This window comes from Cyanistes caeruleus, chromosome 6 (genome assembly GCF_971803275.1).
Source record: "Cyanistes caeruleus chromosome 6, bCyaCae1.hap1.1, whole genome shotgun sequence".
Lineage (NCBI taxonomy): Eukaryota > Metazoa > Chordata > Aves > Passeriformes > Paridae > Cyanistes > Cyanistes caeruleus.
In genome coordinates this window covers 33997019-34014407 of record NC_141706.1, presented here as the reverse complement: position 1 = coordinate 34014407, position 17389 = coordinate 33997019, and the positions used below count along the sequence as shown (strand labels likewise).

At 36.6% G+C, this 17389-nt stretch overlaps 1 protein-coding gene across 2 annotated transcripts in view; it reads left to right on the top strand.

Annotated features, from left to right (window-relative positions):
• Window positions 1–17389, top strand: part of SIPA1L1 (signal induced proliferation associated 1 like 1) — a 118142-nt gene that overhangs the window by 68332 nt on the left and 32421 nt on the right. For both annotated transcript variants that reach the window (XM_086894078.1, XM_086894077.1), the window contains exons 6-10: window positions 1632–1735; window positions 2866–3023; window positions 6532–7108; window positions 8222–8496; window positions 12087–12362. In XM_086894078.1, coding sequence (XP_086750204.1) covers window positions 1632–1735; window positions 2866–3023; window positions 6532–7108; window positions 8222–8496; window positions 12087–12362 — 1390 coding nt within the window. The remainder of the gene's footprint in view (window positions 1–1631; window positions 1736–2865; window positions 3024–6531; window positions 7109–8221; window positions 8497–12086; window positions 12363–17389) is intronic.

The window sequence follows — 17389 nt, the reverse complement described above, 5'->3', positions numbered from 1 at the left end:
AGATGAAATGAACCCCTTTCAGCTGTCCTGGTGTTCTAATTAGCATTAAAAAGAAAATAATTAGCATACTTAATATTACTATTAAATAATTAAAAAATAATATTTAGATTGTAGGACTCTTTTGTTTCTAATTCCCTTTTTGTTATAGATAGGTGATTTGGAAGTACAAAATTTCTATGTGGCTACGATATAGAAAACTTTCCATTTCATTTTACAGATCATTTTGTGTTTCATTTACAGTAAAACTACCTCTGTTTTATTATTCTGAATCTGACATGGAACAAACATCTCAATATTTGTACTCAAAATCTGGGTAAATAAACTGTATATTTGTTACTGTAAATGCATCACAAACCTCAAATCTGTTATCTTAGTAATATAATTTCTCTCCTAATGAAAATGCCAAGATAGAGTTTTTAACAGCTTTTTAAAATACATTGTTATAAATAGCTGGGATTATATAATTTAGTAGCATGTTTACATAACTTCAAATAGCCAGAATGCTTTCTTTTCCATATATAAAGCTCATTATTTTTCAAATTGTGTTTGAAAGCAGGCTTTTTTTGCACTGTGAGCTTCAGTTGTATTTAATAGATATATACTCACTATTTCATATTTAAATATATTGCTGCTGAAGTTCATGGCATATTTTTTGAGGTCACTTTTTAGAGTGAAAGAAAGTGAAAACATGTTCACAATTTGCCTGTAATCAAGCGTTGTTTTCATCTAATACTTTGTAAACTGAGTAATATCCCCCTGTTATTTTTTTTTTTCTTTCTAAACTTCCTAGTTTTTATCTCTAGTGTCTAGTTTTAGATATTTAGATAACTTTACCTAGTTTTAGTTATTTTCTCTCAACATGGAAGTCTCTCCATCCACATTTAATTATTTCTGTGGCCTGTTTCTGGATCCTTTCTCTTTCTTCTCTAACTTTTAAAATAGGGTGGCCAGAACTCAAAACAGGTGAGATTACCTTAGATTAATATACCAGCATCATAATATAATTTTTGTGGGCTTTTTCCATCATCAGTTATAAGCATGCTGGCATCCTTTGTGGGGTTTGGACTGTTCCTGTCCATAAAGCAGCTGTTGTAGTGAAGGTGCTATCTAATTTCATTCAGTTAATTTCAACTCCTGATGTTTATGCTTAAGAGAACTCATCCTGTTCTTATGGTGGGTTATAGGTCCTTTGCTGTTTAATTATGCATGAGATCATGGCATTCATTTTCAGTATCTGTCTGCATTCCTTTCTGAAGTCTTTTTCACATTCCTTACAGTTCAGTTTCATTCTGAAATACTGGGTGGTGCCTGAAAATTTTCTCAGACTTTGTTGTCATTTTTCACACTTACGTAGGCTTTCTTCAGGGTCTTCTGGTATAAATTCCCTATTCCTAACAAGTTTTTGTCTGGGAAAAGTATGTAAGAGTGCACAGGCTGTCTTTATGTGACACTTACTTTGGCAGGTGAATAAACTCTGAGTATTTTCTTACTTGCTGATATTTCACCTAGGATTGAGGATGAATAAAAATTCTTGTCTTGGCTGAATTTTTTTATTTTCATAATAATGAAACTTTGTTTTTAAACCTTTTTTCTTTAAAAAAAATTACTCCTTTTGTCTTCTTTAACTGCAGCTGATTCAACAGGCACTCACTCTCTGTACACAACATACAAGGACTATGAAATCATGTTCCATGTTTCTACTATGTTGCCATATACTCCAAACAACAAGCAACAGGTAAGATGGGCTCAGAAGTAGATGAACTATTGAGTGTTTATGACAGCTTTTATTGGTTGCTAGCAAAAAAACACTTAATGAATCAAAAGTAAAGGTGGCTGTCTCTGTGTCAGGGAGATGAGCAAAGCAGATGATTGTAGGTACATCATAGATTTTTCTCCATTGGACTGTTTTCTATTTAACTGTGCATTACTTTGATGTAAATAGTATGCAGTAATGTCAGTAGCACATGTCAGAAGGACCACAGTGTACCTGATGATTTTAAATAATTTTAAACCTTCTACAGCTAAGTCAATTGCCCTTGAAAAAAACACCACAGGTTTGCCTACAGCAAATTGTAATATGCACAGAGATAATGAGTGGGTGGTCCAGCACACTACATAAGAGTATGTGAGTCAAGATCCTTTATTTTCCTTTTTTAAAAAAAACCTGTATTATACTATTTAGGCTGAACTGCTTTGTTCCACTGAAGTACCTGCTCTTGTTAAACACTAAGCCATATTGTTTTGTATGATGTATATGCATTTTATTCTAGAAAGGGCACTTTGTACTTCTGCAAATAAAATAGGGATTTTTGTTTTACAATAAAAGATAACATGGAATTCTTTTTTGTTTGCTTTTGTACACTGAATATTCTACTGCTCTGTAGCTCACCTTCTCTTGTACTATAGTCTTATATTTAGTGAAAGAAGCCTACCAGGAAATTATTTATAGCGTGTCTTAAGGACAATGACAACTTATTTTCAACTTGAAATAGAACATACCACTGGCTTGTAAAAAGGTGTGAAATGGAGGATGTTTTCCTGCTTCCATGTATCACTGATTACTCTTGATACTCACAGGATTTGTTTTTCCCCTTTGTTTAGCTTAAAATTTTCCCTTATAAATTTGCCCTGTATGCTACACATAGAAATGAAATTGTTATGAAAACGACCATGCCTGAAATTTATTAGGTGAACAACTAATTCTGGTACTTGTTATATCACCCTCAATTGTTTCACGTTTCCGCTTGAAGTATCACATGGGAAAAGAAAATGAGCAATAGTAATTTATAATAATGAGAAATAAATAATTGGAAATTTGTGAAAAGCCTGTTTTAACCTTTTTTTCTTTTCCTTTCCTCATTAAAGCTTCTGAGAAAACGACATATTGGCAATGATATTGTGACAATAGTTTTCCAGGAGCCTGGAGCACAACCATTCAGCCCAAAGAACATTCGATCCCACTTCCAGCACGTCTTTGTCATTGTGAGAGTGCACGGTCCCTGCACTGAGAGCGTTTGTTACAGGTAGCTATTGCTGCATTCGCTGAAAACACGAAGCTGAGTGCAAAGCCAGTGTCATTCTTCTCCAAAATTCTCAGTAGGCAAATGTAATGAAAGATGAGGGTCAAGGAGGTTTTGAGTCATATTTAGAACTCTTTTACAGAGTAAATAGACACATGAATATGTAGGTGGAACGTGGCCAGTGAGGAAGCTGCTGCTGTCAGGTGTGAGTACACGCACACACGTGCACATACACGCACAGCACTTGGAAATTATTTTAGAATTGCCTTCTCACTTCCTTTCTATTCTCTTCATTAAGATTATGCTAGATGAATATTTTTGCATTGAAAAGAATAGAACAAAGGAAAAAAAAAACACTTCCACTTTTTGCTTAGATAATTTGGTCATCTGAGCTTATGCTCCATTTTTGAAATTAAGGCAGTTAAAAAGTGTGACTTAGCTTCAAGGAAGAAGTAAAGCTCTCTGATGTATCTCCATTTCTTTTCTCTTTCAGTCCACCAAAGAAATGACAGAGAATTATGCAGCAAAAAATAAAGTCTTAATGTGACCCTAAAGTTAATATGATTAAAATAGAAAATGTTAATTGATAGTAACATGTAATAAGGAATTGCAAGATGATATTCCTATTAGTATAATTCTTAAAATTAAATTGCAAGCATATATAGATAATGTTTTTGAGTTACACTTCTTTTTACTATCAGTGAAAGTTCTTACCTCTGTTATATACTGAACTCTAAAGTATTTTCACTTTTAAATGTTGACTGATCTCAGAAAACTTCTATAAAGCATATTGATTTAAAATAAGAAATGTCAGCGCAGTGGATTTAGAGCATGTGTCTTGAAATGAGGGTAGCCTTAGAATTGACTTGTTTTTCCTGAAATACAAATATTCACTTAAGAATATTATTAAGGCAAGTGCTTATTTAGAGGAGAATCTAAGACTGCTCTGTATGAATTGGTGTATTCATTATTTTTTTAGTACAGATAGATGGCTTAAAGGCTTTTCGCTCCTCAAAAGTTTTTTGTAAAGTTCACAGAGCATTTCTGAAATTGATGCTGAACTTTGTACATATACTAACTCTCCTGCACTGAGAATGTTTGTGTTGGTACTCTTTCTCAGGCAGCTTATTGAACAATTCAACTCTTGCATAATTTATGTGAACACAGCTTGTTCTTAAACTCTTAGACATATGTTTCAGCTCTGACCCTGTACAGAAAATGATTTTGAAGCAAAGAGAACATAGGAAATGTATCCACACGGGCTGCACATGCATCTTCCATTTGAGTTGCATATTACAACATAGATCTACTTTTGCCTGTTACTTTAAGTAATATGACTGCATATGTTTTCTCCCTTTTAAAATGCATGGGAAAGGTTGATACTTGCTAAACTGTAATAAATTCAAGTATCTGAGGGTTCTGTTTTGACCCTCAGACTCCTGAATCAACTCATTTTTCAAGTGTTTACAACTACAAAGGCTAGAACCTCATTGGTTGCTTAATAGTAATTTTTGCTTTAGTGACAGTACAGGCTTACATTTTAAGGAGAGGGGAAACAGGTATGAAAAATAGTTGGGAGAATGTTAGTGTTCATTTTGATACACAAGACCACCAGAACATTGTATGTTCTCTGTACTGTCTTCAAAATTGAAATACTTTTCCCTGTCCTCTCAATGCAAACACTTGATTTAAATTTGTAGAATTCTATTATGAAAAGTTGTTCTAGGAAACTTTTCAAAGTAAGTTTGACCTCTTTTTCACTGAATTATTTGGAACAGTTTCATGGATTCATAATTCTAGACAAAACAGGAAACCATATAGCATTAAAATGTACTGGAATTTATATTTAAAAACTACATAAAAGGAATAAAATCAAGCACTGTCTTGGCCAGTGATTCTCCCTCCCAACTAAGATAAACAATATTTCAAAAGTCTGGCATCTCTGAGCATTGCTCACTTTTTAAAACTTCTCTAGCATGTGTTAAAGATTGAATTCTTATCCCTGTGATTCATTACACTGAATACTGAACCAAACACAGTCTTACTGGTAATTTCTGGTAGTTTTCACTGCATCCAGTAATTGTTAATAACAGACCCTTCAGGTCAGATAGTTGCTTCATGAGCACCCCCTGTTGCATACTTTGAGATATACTGGCATACATTTGAAGGAAATATGATAGTAATGACATCTTTCAGTATCAGTTGCCAGAAAATATAATAATTAAAAAACAAAGAAGAAACCAAAGGGAAAAAAACACCCCAAGTAATTCAGAACAGCAAAACAAACAAACATAACACCCTACCGCTCCAAACCAGAAGATAAAGTTTTAGATTGGGTGACTTAATTTTTATTTTCGGTGTTCCTGTATGTCCCTTCAAAAGATTTACTCTGAAATCTTAGTTACTGATTTTTTGGGGGGAATTTCTCTAATTATGTTTAAGAATTCAGATAAAATCAAAATGTGAAAATAATACCAGCCAGCGTTCTAAGTGAACACCACATACTTTTCTAATATAATCAAGTTTTATCCTATTCTTCTTTATTTCCATTACCATGGTATCTTGGCCAAAGTTAGTTAATGCTTTTTCAGATCTTGTTACAGATACGTGATAAATCCTGTTTGAACTGTTGGAACATTTCTTGTCACAAAACTATCAAAGTCGAGTTTCAGTCTCAGGATAGTTTGCCAAGTGAATGATTCTGGATTGGAATGTCAAATCTTCAGTGGTTCCAAACAACTCTCATCTGATTTATATCAAAAGAGAATTGACAGTTGAGAATAGCTAAACTGGTCCCTGTTGCCTAAGGCAATCTTATTGTCAGTCCATCACTTGGTATAGTAACTAAAAGGAAGAGCTGAAAAAGAAGGTTTCTGTTCCTACCGAGTATCTCTGAACTTCTCAGAAGCTTCTTATTTCTGGTATTTTTGGAGTTGTCTTTTATCACTGACATGCAGTATCAACTAGTGAGGTTTTCAGTCTAGAAATGTAAAACAATAGTGTGAGGCACATACACACATTCAGTCACCAGATGATATTCTCTGTGGAACTGGCCTTGTAAGATGATTTCATTATCTTTATCTTTTTAATGTGTTCATTTAATCCATATTTCTAGTGTTGGTCATACACTTGGCACTGCTTTCAGATGAGCCTTTCAGCATTAAGTAGCTACATTCCAAGCTAGCCTTTCTAATAGTGTGAGTTACAAATTTTTATATCATGCCTAAACAAAATTCAGAACACGAGTGATTACTTATCAAACCTCCCTACAGTTTTGTACTTGAAGCACTTTTTAATCTGCCTATATCCAAATCCATGCTTTCTGTTTATACAGTAAAGGGGGCATAACCTCCACACTGGTAACACTGATATATAAATTTAGGCATATTGCTGAGAAAAGAAAAGAAAAATTGAGGGAATGTATTGTCTGTAAGCAAAAACTGCTGAATTTGCCTAGAGTGAAACACTGTGTTTCTTATTCTTTTTTTCCTTATTCTTTTATTTCATTTAGTGTTGCTGTGACAAGATCCAGAGATGTACCATCCTTTGGCCCACCTATTCCAAAAGGTGTGACGTTTCCTAAATCAAATGTGTTCAGGGACTTCTTGCTAGCCAAAGTCATTAATGCAGAGAATGCTGCTCATAAATCAGAAAAGTTCCGTGCGATGGCCACCAGGACCCGGCAAGAGTACTTGAAAGACTTGGCAGAGAAGAATGTCACCAACACACCTATTGACCCTTCCGGCAAGTTCCCCTTCATCTCACTTGCTTCAAAAAAGAAGGAAAAGTCCAAGCCTTATCCAGGAGCAGAGATCTATAGTTCTGGTGCTATTGTCTGGAGTGTCCATGCAAAAGACTACAGCAAGGGTATGGAAATAGACTGTCTCCTAGGCATCTCTAATGAGTTTGTAGTCCTCATTGAACAGGACACAAAAAGCGTGGTGTTCAATTGCTCCTGTCGAGATGTGATAGGGTGGACTTCAACGGACACAAACATCAAAATATTCTATGAGAGAGGTGAATGTGTTTCTTTGGAGAGCTTCATCAGCAACATTGATGACATCAAAGAGATCGTCAAAAGGCTGGAGGTTAGAATGTGTTCCCTTGTTCGGTTCCCCTTCTTTGCTTTCTCCTCTCACCCCTCAGCCAAGTAAAGCTTCAATTTAAATAATGCCTGGGATTCCTAAAACTATTTAAATTGTTTATAATTAAATTTCTAGGACTTCCCTGTTTCTATTTCTCAAAACTGAATATTGCTTTCACTTTTATTAGATATCAACTAGTCTCAGCTGGCTGTGTGTGCGTGTGAAAAAGATATTAATATATTAAAAAGACCAGGTCCTTCAGATGCATAAGTTGCTCCCACACAAGTACAGAAGTGTCACATTATTTCTTCTCCTTGTTTTCCTTCCCTTTCTCTGTTTTATAGGCTTGCTGTATCTTGTTTCAAATGAATCTGCAATATCTTTGAGACTAACTTATTATGTTGCCAGCAGGGTGCAGTCCCAATCCCCACTGCAACCTTCAGATATTCTCTGAATGCATGTGATAAATTAAAAATGCAGTGAATCCTGGTATCTCCCTATAAAACATCTGTCCATGCTCATTTTGTATCCAATTAAGTTATGAAAGAATGGGCTACATTTTACTCTCTCTCTCTCTCTTTTCTATAATTTCACAACTGTAGTTTTATAACAACCAGAAAAAAAGGAAATCCAGGCCCTATTAAATTGCTCTTGATGATGTTCAAGCTCATGGTACATAGAAGAGTTGGCATAGGCCCCAGTTTACCATGCTTAGTAGCTCCATGCTACCACATTCTGACTGAAAAGTAATTTTGCTGTTTCCTGAAATAGCCAGAAATGGAGAATGTTTTTTGGTTACTAAAGTGTAAAAGACAGAGATGCCTATGTAACTCCATGTGTTTTTCTGTTGTGTGCTGCCATGTATCTTCTAAAATTCCTGTGGTTGCAGTAAAAATTCCAAGGCAGAACTTGAGTAAGCAGATTCTACTGAAAATACTAGTTTGAGCAACAAGACTCATTGCAGCTGATTACGTACCTAGGACTGCAATATATATCCCTTGATCGTGTCCCACCGTGATCCTTGGGAGTTGGTTGCTCAAAACTCGAGCCCCCAAACCTCTGTTAGCCCCGGAGGTGTCTCAATGTGTTAAATTCCATCTGCATTTCAATCCCCAGCTTGTGACCAAGGGCTGTGAAACAGTGGAGATGACTCTTCGCAGGAATGGCCTGGGCCAGCTGGGCTTCCACGTGAACTACGAGGGCATTGTGGCAGACGTGGAGCCCTACGGCTACGCGTGGCAGGCGGGGCTGCGCCAGGGCAGCCGCCTGGTGGAGATCTGCAAGGTGGCTGTGGCCACCCTGAGCCACGAGCAAATGATTGATCTGCTCAGGACATCGGTTACAGTCAAGGTCGTCATTGTCCCTCCCTATGAGGACTGCACACCACGCAGGTATTTTGCTCTGAAATTGTGTCTTGTTTTGTGGGAAGAGCCACCACAGAGTGTTAGCCTCCAAAAAAAAGTGGTACAATTATAATACAGCATCCAGTATTTTAAGGTTGGGGGAGGAGAGCAGGAAAACCTGCCCATATTCAGTCTCCATGCCTCTCAAATATTCATTGAATACCAAATTGTAGTAATAACGTCTGAAGTAGTTCATGTAACCATGGAATTTAACATGGAAATCAAACCATTTTTTAGTCATAATAAAATTCTTTTAGTCATAAAAAATTTTTCTTTAGTCATAATTGTGTGTTTAGCATGCATCAGAATTGATTGTGCACATTCCTGCCTGCTTTCCTATTTGCTGGTAGTTTGTAATGCCTGTGGATATAATTCTTGAAACTAGGAATAGACTTACATGCTTCCATTTTCACAATAAGTAAGGCTGTAAATGATGAAGGTTTATCAAAGGTGTGGATCTGGCCAGCAAAATTGTTGCAAATGTACAGTCTTCTTTACTCATAGATCTTGTTGCATCTGTCTCGCTTCCCATCTGTATTAAGCCTGAAGCTCATGTCAATTGTATTGCTGCTTTTATAGCTTAAAACTGTTGCTTCATCAGGAATAAGCGGTATTGCGTGGGTTTTTTTTCTTAAAGTGGACATTAAATCCCTCCATTTTTCCTGAATTCATACTTAATCTTTTATAATTTTTATGAATTCTCAGCAGTGTCTGTAGCCTTCAGCCGCACCACTGTCTAATTGCATATTCTTGACATCCTGTATTGGTATCCTAGAAATGCTGCTATATGATTAAAATGCAATGATGTTTAATGGAATAAATTTGCCTGCAGGCTGGCTGAAGGCTTAGGATAGGTTTGCCAAGAAGCAAGTCCAGTTACCAAAGTTCAAAGGGTTCCTTGGAGAGAGAGACCAAGAGAGCATTTTTGTAGTGCTCTTTTTTAATCAGTCTATACCTTTGTAGGTGTAATTGCTAAATCTTTATATACTTAAGACTGGAGCTGAACTTCAACATATATTTATTATATTGATATGAAATTGTGTCTGAGAAACGACCTGGTACTTTTATAAATAAAAGAAAAACCCTTGTTTGTTTTTACTGTAAGCAACACAAACTCCTTTTTTAAATGCTAGCAGAAGAGGAGCAGAGAGAAAAGGAGTTTTATTTGTCCTTTAGTTGTCAATGGAAAACTGAATACATGTCAGGGATTAAAATGAGCAGTGGCATAAGGTCACCCATAAGATATTTTGAAAGTTTTTGTGCAGTATTTAGCAGCCCAAGCAAATGGAAGGTTCAGCTGCAGTCATCATGAAAGGATTAGAGCAGAAAAATCAGTGTGGAAAGCAGAGATCCTATTATTTCTGAACTAAATTAAGTACAGCCAAAAACAGGCTTACTTTTAGTGTATCCAAACCCATAGCAGTAAGAGAAATGACTTTTTGAAATACTGTACTCACAGAGTTTTGTTGTTCCCATCTAGTGAACAAATGTTCATGGTGGGTTATTGCTAGTTCCATAAAGCAACTCTTGATCCCCACATTTTCTCTATCCAAAATCATAAAAGTTCAAGAACTGTCTTGTATTTGTAGCTGTCCTACATGTATTATTAGAGACTGCAGTTAAGTATTTGCACAAAGCAGTGTCTCTTTTGGCAATCAGTTTTCTGCAATTGGGGTCCTTCTGTTGTGTCCTCTGGAGGTCACTGAGTATTTCTACTGCAGTAACTTCTGCAGACCATAACTAAAATGAAGATGCATTCTGCTTGGAATACTACATTCATATGAGAGGCAGTTCCTATCCTAATAAATTGGTTGGAGGAAGATCAGGGGAGCAGTTAGATAAGCTGACTTGGTAACAGGCACATGTACAAGGTCATTAGGAGATGCAAAAAATAAATCCAAATACCCCAGTTCACATTCTCATGCCCTGTGCAGAGGCAGGCCTTGTCATGGTTAAGTCTCTACTAATATATGGTTATTAAAACATTGCCACTGAACTCATTTAGTGGACTGATTGCTGACCTTGAAGCTAGGGACACAGTATTAAGAGGAAATTGTACATTCCTGCTTGTTAAACTTTAAGTATGTTGGGGGGAGGGGGAAGGGAGAAACCCAAACTAAGTACATAAGCATTAGGGAAAGAATAAAATGGAAATAAATAGGGAAATAAAATATGAAGAGAAAGGAAAAAACAAAGGATATCAATTATCAATATTGTAGTTCAGTTGTGAGTGGCCTTATCTCCTGCTCATCCCTGTCTACCATGCAGTGGATCACATCAGAGTGGCCTGGGAGACTTTCAGGTGAAGCTGACCTACGTGTGCTTCAGAAGCACATCTCTTGCCTTCAGACTGGTAATTTAATTTAGACATCAAGATGAGAGGTTAGACCAATGTAAAACCACAAAATGAGTGTATTGTGGGCAGCAAGACCTCAGCACTGACCGTTTTACTTTGTCTGTTCCTATTAGACTGCACAACTTGCTTATGTCAGCATGGCCAGATAACAAATTCTGTCCTGTTTTTTGTTTTTGTAGGGAAGAGATACTATTTCTCACCCCTAATGGTGTAATTGCTTAGGTGAGGAAGACCTATGGGTTTAAAATTTTGCACTGTTTTTTTATTTTTCTTTACATTAGAGAGTAATCTATGTAGAGAAAGTAATCGTGATAAAACATACTCACTTAGTATTCACTCAGAGATATATACATTTGTCAAGAGAAATACCAAAATTATCCTAATTGAAGAGGAAGACCACATCTTTTTTCCAAAAGCCTCATTTGAAATGTATGCAGAAGTTTTCCCTGCTTCTTATGTAGACTGCATCAGCTTATGTCCTGTTCTAGTCAGATGTTTATGCTGTGCTGTTCCTCAGGAAGCAGCGGGCATCTTTGGGGATTGGCATCTACAGTTCCTAGCAAGTCTTTTCATAATGTGCCCATTTATCAACTGAGGTACTCCAAAGCCAAAGGTGTTTGAAAGTTACGTGCAGTTCCTTTTTTCATGTGACACGTCTTCTAATGTCTGTGCATCAGAAAGGTGTGTCTCAAAAACAAACATTTCAGGTCTTATTTGTCTGGGTGTGGGTAAGTTCTAAAGCCCACAGCTTTTTAAAGAAGAGGAAATACCTTTCTAACTTATCTTTTTAGCTTTTGTAGCCAAGTAATCAGATGGAGAGTACCAGCTTGACCAACTGGAATGCTGGAATGGATGGCTGTGAACTCTTCTGGAGGGATAGGCAAGACAGGCAATGGGTTAGGAAGTGTTTGATTTATGAGGGCTCAATGATGATGACAACGGGGTTGTTAATTGGTGAAAATCAAAGGCAAGGCCAACAAGGTAGATTCCATGGTAGTCTGTTGTGGAGCACTCACCAGGACAAAAATGCAGACTCTCACCATCACTAGTCCTTTGTCTTGTGCACGCCTTCTAAAATTTGTTAAATAAATGTTTCTTGTAAAGGAAAATCTCATACTTCCATGGAATTGATTCAGCTTCTGTTTTCAGATTTTTCTTCTTGTGAACAGGACATATTTTTTCTATTTTTTTATAGCTGCATATTAAATGTCTTCATTTCCAGGAGTTCTTCAGAAAACTACCGTATGCCGGTGATGGAGTACAAAGTGAATGAAGGAATGTCATATGAATTCAAATTTCCCTTCAGAAATAATAACAAATGGCAGCGAAACACGAGCAAAGGACAGGGACCTCATGTGGCTCAGGTACCATCTCAAATCCAAAGTCCAGTACCATCTAGGATCAGCTCTGGAAAAGGAGAAGGAAAAATGCCACCCCCAGAACGAGCCAACATTCCCCGAAGCATCTCTAGTGATGGGCGCCCGTTGGAGAGCCGGAGGTACGTGTCTTATTCACAATTCTTTTCATTGCTGCTCTGAATCTTGCCTGGAAAGAGTCACAGGAGTTTTATCTAAATATCTGAAGACTGCTTTTAATCTTGGTTTCAATTAATCAAAAGACAGCATGACTATGAATGAAACAATAGTCAAAAGGAAATACCTTTCCTGGCACGATTAACCACAAAATGAAGCATGTTGGGATGTTTCCCTGTGTTGGATGATATTCTGAAACTGCTGTATTGTTACTTAAGTTTTAAATGACTTACAGTCAGAGTTTGAGCTGAGTGTTCATGAACTTCTGCATTTTGAAAAAGTAAATCAAAAATTTATCTTGTTCACAGGCTTGGTGGAATCGCCTAAAGCACCCAAGGCAGAAATAGTATCTGACAGGATTTTTAGCAAGAGAATTATGACTAGTACAGAAAGCAAATTTATCTGACTGGGGAGTGTTCAGACATTTTAGGCAAGAGGAAAGATTGTTCTAAGTTTGGATTTCTCCAGGGTGCTTTGAGGTTTTTTGTTGTTTTGAGTTCTTTAAACAAGAAAACGATTATTAGGATAAAGGTACCAGGTCCAATATTTTCATTCTTTCATGGAAAAAGATGTATTTGATAGCATTCAAATGAACTGTCATTTTTTTTATTATCTATACAAATCTTTCTCTGCATTTGTAGAGAAATCTGTGGAGGGAAACACATTAATAGCTTTTATTTCTTATTTTGGACAATTCCTTAGGGGATAAAGGGCTTTAGATAGGTTCTGATCATCTTTGTGGATGAAAAATATAAAGCAGTGGTAATAAGATGCATATTGTAGAAAATGTAGAGGAGAGTTCTAATGAAACAACTTAAAATCTTTTGCACGTCCAGAAGAACTGAGGATGGAATAACGTGTTCAAAGATGGTACAGCCAAGAAACTACCAAGGTGAAATTGAAACTTCTGTGTTGGATACCTTGTTAGGAAATTACAGTCGTTGCTAAGGACTTAATATTCTTACTTTCTTTTCCTTAAATATAGTCTTGAAAAGCTCCTGTTTGTGGGAGTTGGAAAAAAAACCTGCAACACTGAAGGCACTAATAATTTCACAACCTGGCTAGATTGCCTGTTAAAAAAGGTTGCAGAAGCCACTGAAATGTTGGACTTGGTTCTCGAATTATATGTTTGGAACAGCATAAAAATTGCATGGCTGTATCTGCCTGTTATAGGTGAAGACAGGCAGGTGCTGAACTGGAAAGAACAACAGCTGAGCTGGTGACGTTTTTTGCTCTCTCTAACGCTGAGCAATCTCCTTGTGTAGGTCCAGAAAGTATAGTATTACTTGGGAAAAACTTAAGGCAGTGAGAGACTGTCAAATTCTGTTGAGTTGCTGGTTTTTGCAGATGCTTCCATCTCATCATGGTATTAACCAGAGAGCTTGGGTGCAGTCTCAAGTTGGCTTGTGTTGAAGACAGAGCCCTTGGCTGCCCTGAGAGCAGGGGTGTTAACAACTGTGTGCTCCTTGTGCATAAAATTGTATGCGGGCAGCTTCACACACCTAAGGCATTCAAGATTTATCCAGTCTCTGGAGGCTTCTAGAGGTGGGTTATGGCCTGATAAATGTTTGCAAAGTGAAAATTACATTTTCTTAGTATTTATTTTCAAAAAGCGAAACTTTGACTTTTCATTTCCTTCACTTTCGGGGCATATAGCTAGTTTGTTTTTTTTTCCTCTAGGCATTCTTTTAAGTAGTCTTATTATTATTATTCAGAAAGGGTTCTGTTGGATCTTTCATCCTTAAAAGTATATTATCAAAGTAGGTTTTAAATTTCACTGGGAATTTTTCTGGATGCTTGAAAAATGTCTTCTCTCATCTTTCTGGTCTGCTAAACATGTTAGTCTTGGGTGAATCAAATTTAAATATATCATCACTTGCATAAGGTTAATGTCTTTCCAGTTAAAGTGAAGAAATACATTTTTGTCATTTTAAAGAAATACAGGAGGGGTAAAAACCTCAACAATAAGCTTACTGCAAGACTCGTCTTTTCTCTACATGATAAAAGAAATCTTTGCTTTTCAGAAAGTTCAGATACTTCTTATTGTGTAAAGTCTTAAAATCAGCAAAGGTGGTAATTTCATAGCCCTCTTAACTACTGTCTCATTTAGTTTTTCACCACTATTTTTCATATTTACCCTAAAGAACATTGAGGAGGAAGTGCTGAAATCTGTGCATGTTTCTGGTGCTGGCAGCAGTGATGGTGCTCTGCTGTGCTTTGGTCCCTTTAATCTATTTAAATATGTTAGAAATAAATCAAATCTGCATTACCAGTTTTGAGAATTTCATTAGAGGATTTCACTTCATATTCATCCATCTCCCCATAGAGACTGCTATTGTAGGTGGGAGAGTGTGTTGCTTGACAATCCCTCATTCTGAGAAGGCAGACAAATGCCCAGTCCTGTGTCTAACCTGCAGAGTACTTAAATTTGCCTTGTTTGGATTGTCTTTATGTATCCCAGTTTACTAGCTTATTTTCTCTGACCTTCATAGTACCTGGATCCTTGAATGTAGTCACTATTGATATGGGTGGCTATTTATAGGCAGGAAGAAAAGTCCAGAACTTTATTTTAAAATAAATCCCTAATGTTGCTGCAACATTAAGACTGAAAAATCTAATAATATAAATTCAATAAATCCCAAGTTGTGGCTTATTTCACAATATTAATTATTCCACGTGGGATACTATGTAACTTACAACCCAGAATTAATATCAGAAGGATATGTTAAGCTAAAAACAAGAAACCACATTTGTGTGAAGTAAACCAGAGCTAATGTTATTGGAGAACATGTAATTATAGAGCTTGACTTCTAAAATTTATTGTCCCCTCTCTTCACAGTTTTCAGGGTTTCTGTACCCTTGGTTCCCACACTTTATCAATAAACTTTCCACAAGGAAAGGAGATAATGGTAGATAATAATCTGTTCTTAATTAATTTGTCATAAACTCGAACCAGTTTTAACTAACACTTGATTTGATAGATGTTTGAAAAAGTGTGGAAATCAGTGATAAAAGCATGTTGAAGACCCAAGTCTGGAATTGAGCACTTCAGTCTGCAGTTGAGTACTGTTGGATGAAAGTTCAAGGCTCTTAAATTGAAGATTTCTGATCATAGTCAATATTTTGAACCAAATGGAAAACTGAATTACGGCACGACTGTGGTCACACACTGGCAGTAAAATTCCACAGTCTGGAAGTATTAGAACAACATAATTTATCAGTTTTGTGTCATATTGAGGACTTTCAGGCACAGTCTTGCCCTAAGACTCCATACTTATTTGAATTATGCCCATGTAGTCAGAGATAGTAATTATGCAGTTGTAGATTATAGGTTAATTCCTCCAGGTGGATTCTATTTTAAAGTCTTCCTATATTACCTAAAAATCCTAATCTGCTGCAGTTTATCTTGGATCAGTGACATTTTTCCAAATATAAACAAACAGGTGTCTGTGTTCATCTTGCCACCTGTCAAGTCAGCATTGTAGTACACACACTGCCTACCTCACAGGGTTTGGAGATTTGTTATTTAAAATGTTCTCATAGCATTCTTCAAATTAAAACACGTACTAATTTGAGATTATATACCACACTTCCTACCAGCTCCAGGACCTAGAGCTGGATGTAGCAGTGCAAAAATCAAAAGTTTGTTGGTATGCATGGCTGTGTGGCCAAAGTCTTGCGATGTAAAAACATCTGAGAAGAGCTGTGCCATCTCATGTCAAGATTTGGTCTTTCTTGTTTGACAAGGGCCATCAAAGGGGACCAGGGAAAAGCAAAATAAATGCTTTACAAGTGTAAAGGAAGATTCTCTGCCCGGTCTGTCAGTTCCTTGGCTGTCTGCTGTGTAAGATTGCATGGAGCTGGGTGCATCTGTACTGCTGGGGCTGGTGTCTCTTCATCCAGGTTTCTGGATTGGTCTCTTGGTAGTTCTAGACCTCCTGCTTGTTCTTTTGTCATGAGGGATAGTGAGTAATCACTATTGCTTGGTCCAGTGTAATTCACGTTTGGATGAAGTGAAGCAGAGAGGATAAATTTCTCTAATCCCTGGAGCCACAGAGCTTGTTCAGTGTGTCTTCATACACAAACTCTTCTATACCTCTGGTGTCCCACTGCCTGCTTCAATTTCTTTTCTTGTTATAGTATGTGTTTTCTGAAAGGTGATGATCAAATTGAAAAAGAAACCTCGAGAAGGTACAATATGACAACATAATTGCATTTTCTATTTCATATGCTATCCCCTTCCTCAAAATTGCTGTGTTTTTTTCCTTTTTGAATGGAATGGATTGGTTTCCTTTAAACATGAGAGCATTTGAGACAGCGTTTGCAGGGAATTGTTGTGGCTTGCAGTATTATTAGGACTGTAAAACTCAAACACATGGAAGGTAAGCATGCCAGAATTAAGATTTGCTGTGCTGTTTTTTTCAGAACTTGTGTAACTGTATATTCAGATGCTTCTTTTGATTAAATTACAAGAATTTCTTTTAACAGAGGACATCTGCCTCATTCAATTCACACAGTGGATGCAGCTCATTAAAGAAGAGCTATTTAATTTTTTTTTTCCTCTTCATTAGTCTGTCCCTTATTTACTGGATGACATTCAAATCCTGCTGTAAAGATGCCATTACTAATTCCCCTCTAAGCTTTACAGTGGCACCCATTACTATAGTTTCTGAATGCTTCATGGGTATTAATTAAACTTGGTTTCCAAAATTCTTGTGTGAGATGTCTTTGGCCCTCTTCAGATTAAGAACAAAGGTGGAGAGTTAAATTATGTTCTAATTATTTGTTCTACTTACTTTGACCATCTCATATTTGGAAGTGTGCCCAGCATTGTTAATATTTTATATATATTCAAATTATAGCCTCGGTTGACTTCAGCTGTTTTAGGAAGATTTCAGCTCAGAGATATAGTGGGCCTTGGAATCAAATAAGGCTTTTGGAAAATTAAAATTAGCAACAACAAACAAAAAGTTGTCATTAAAAAATACAGTAG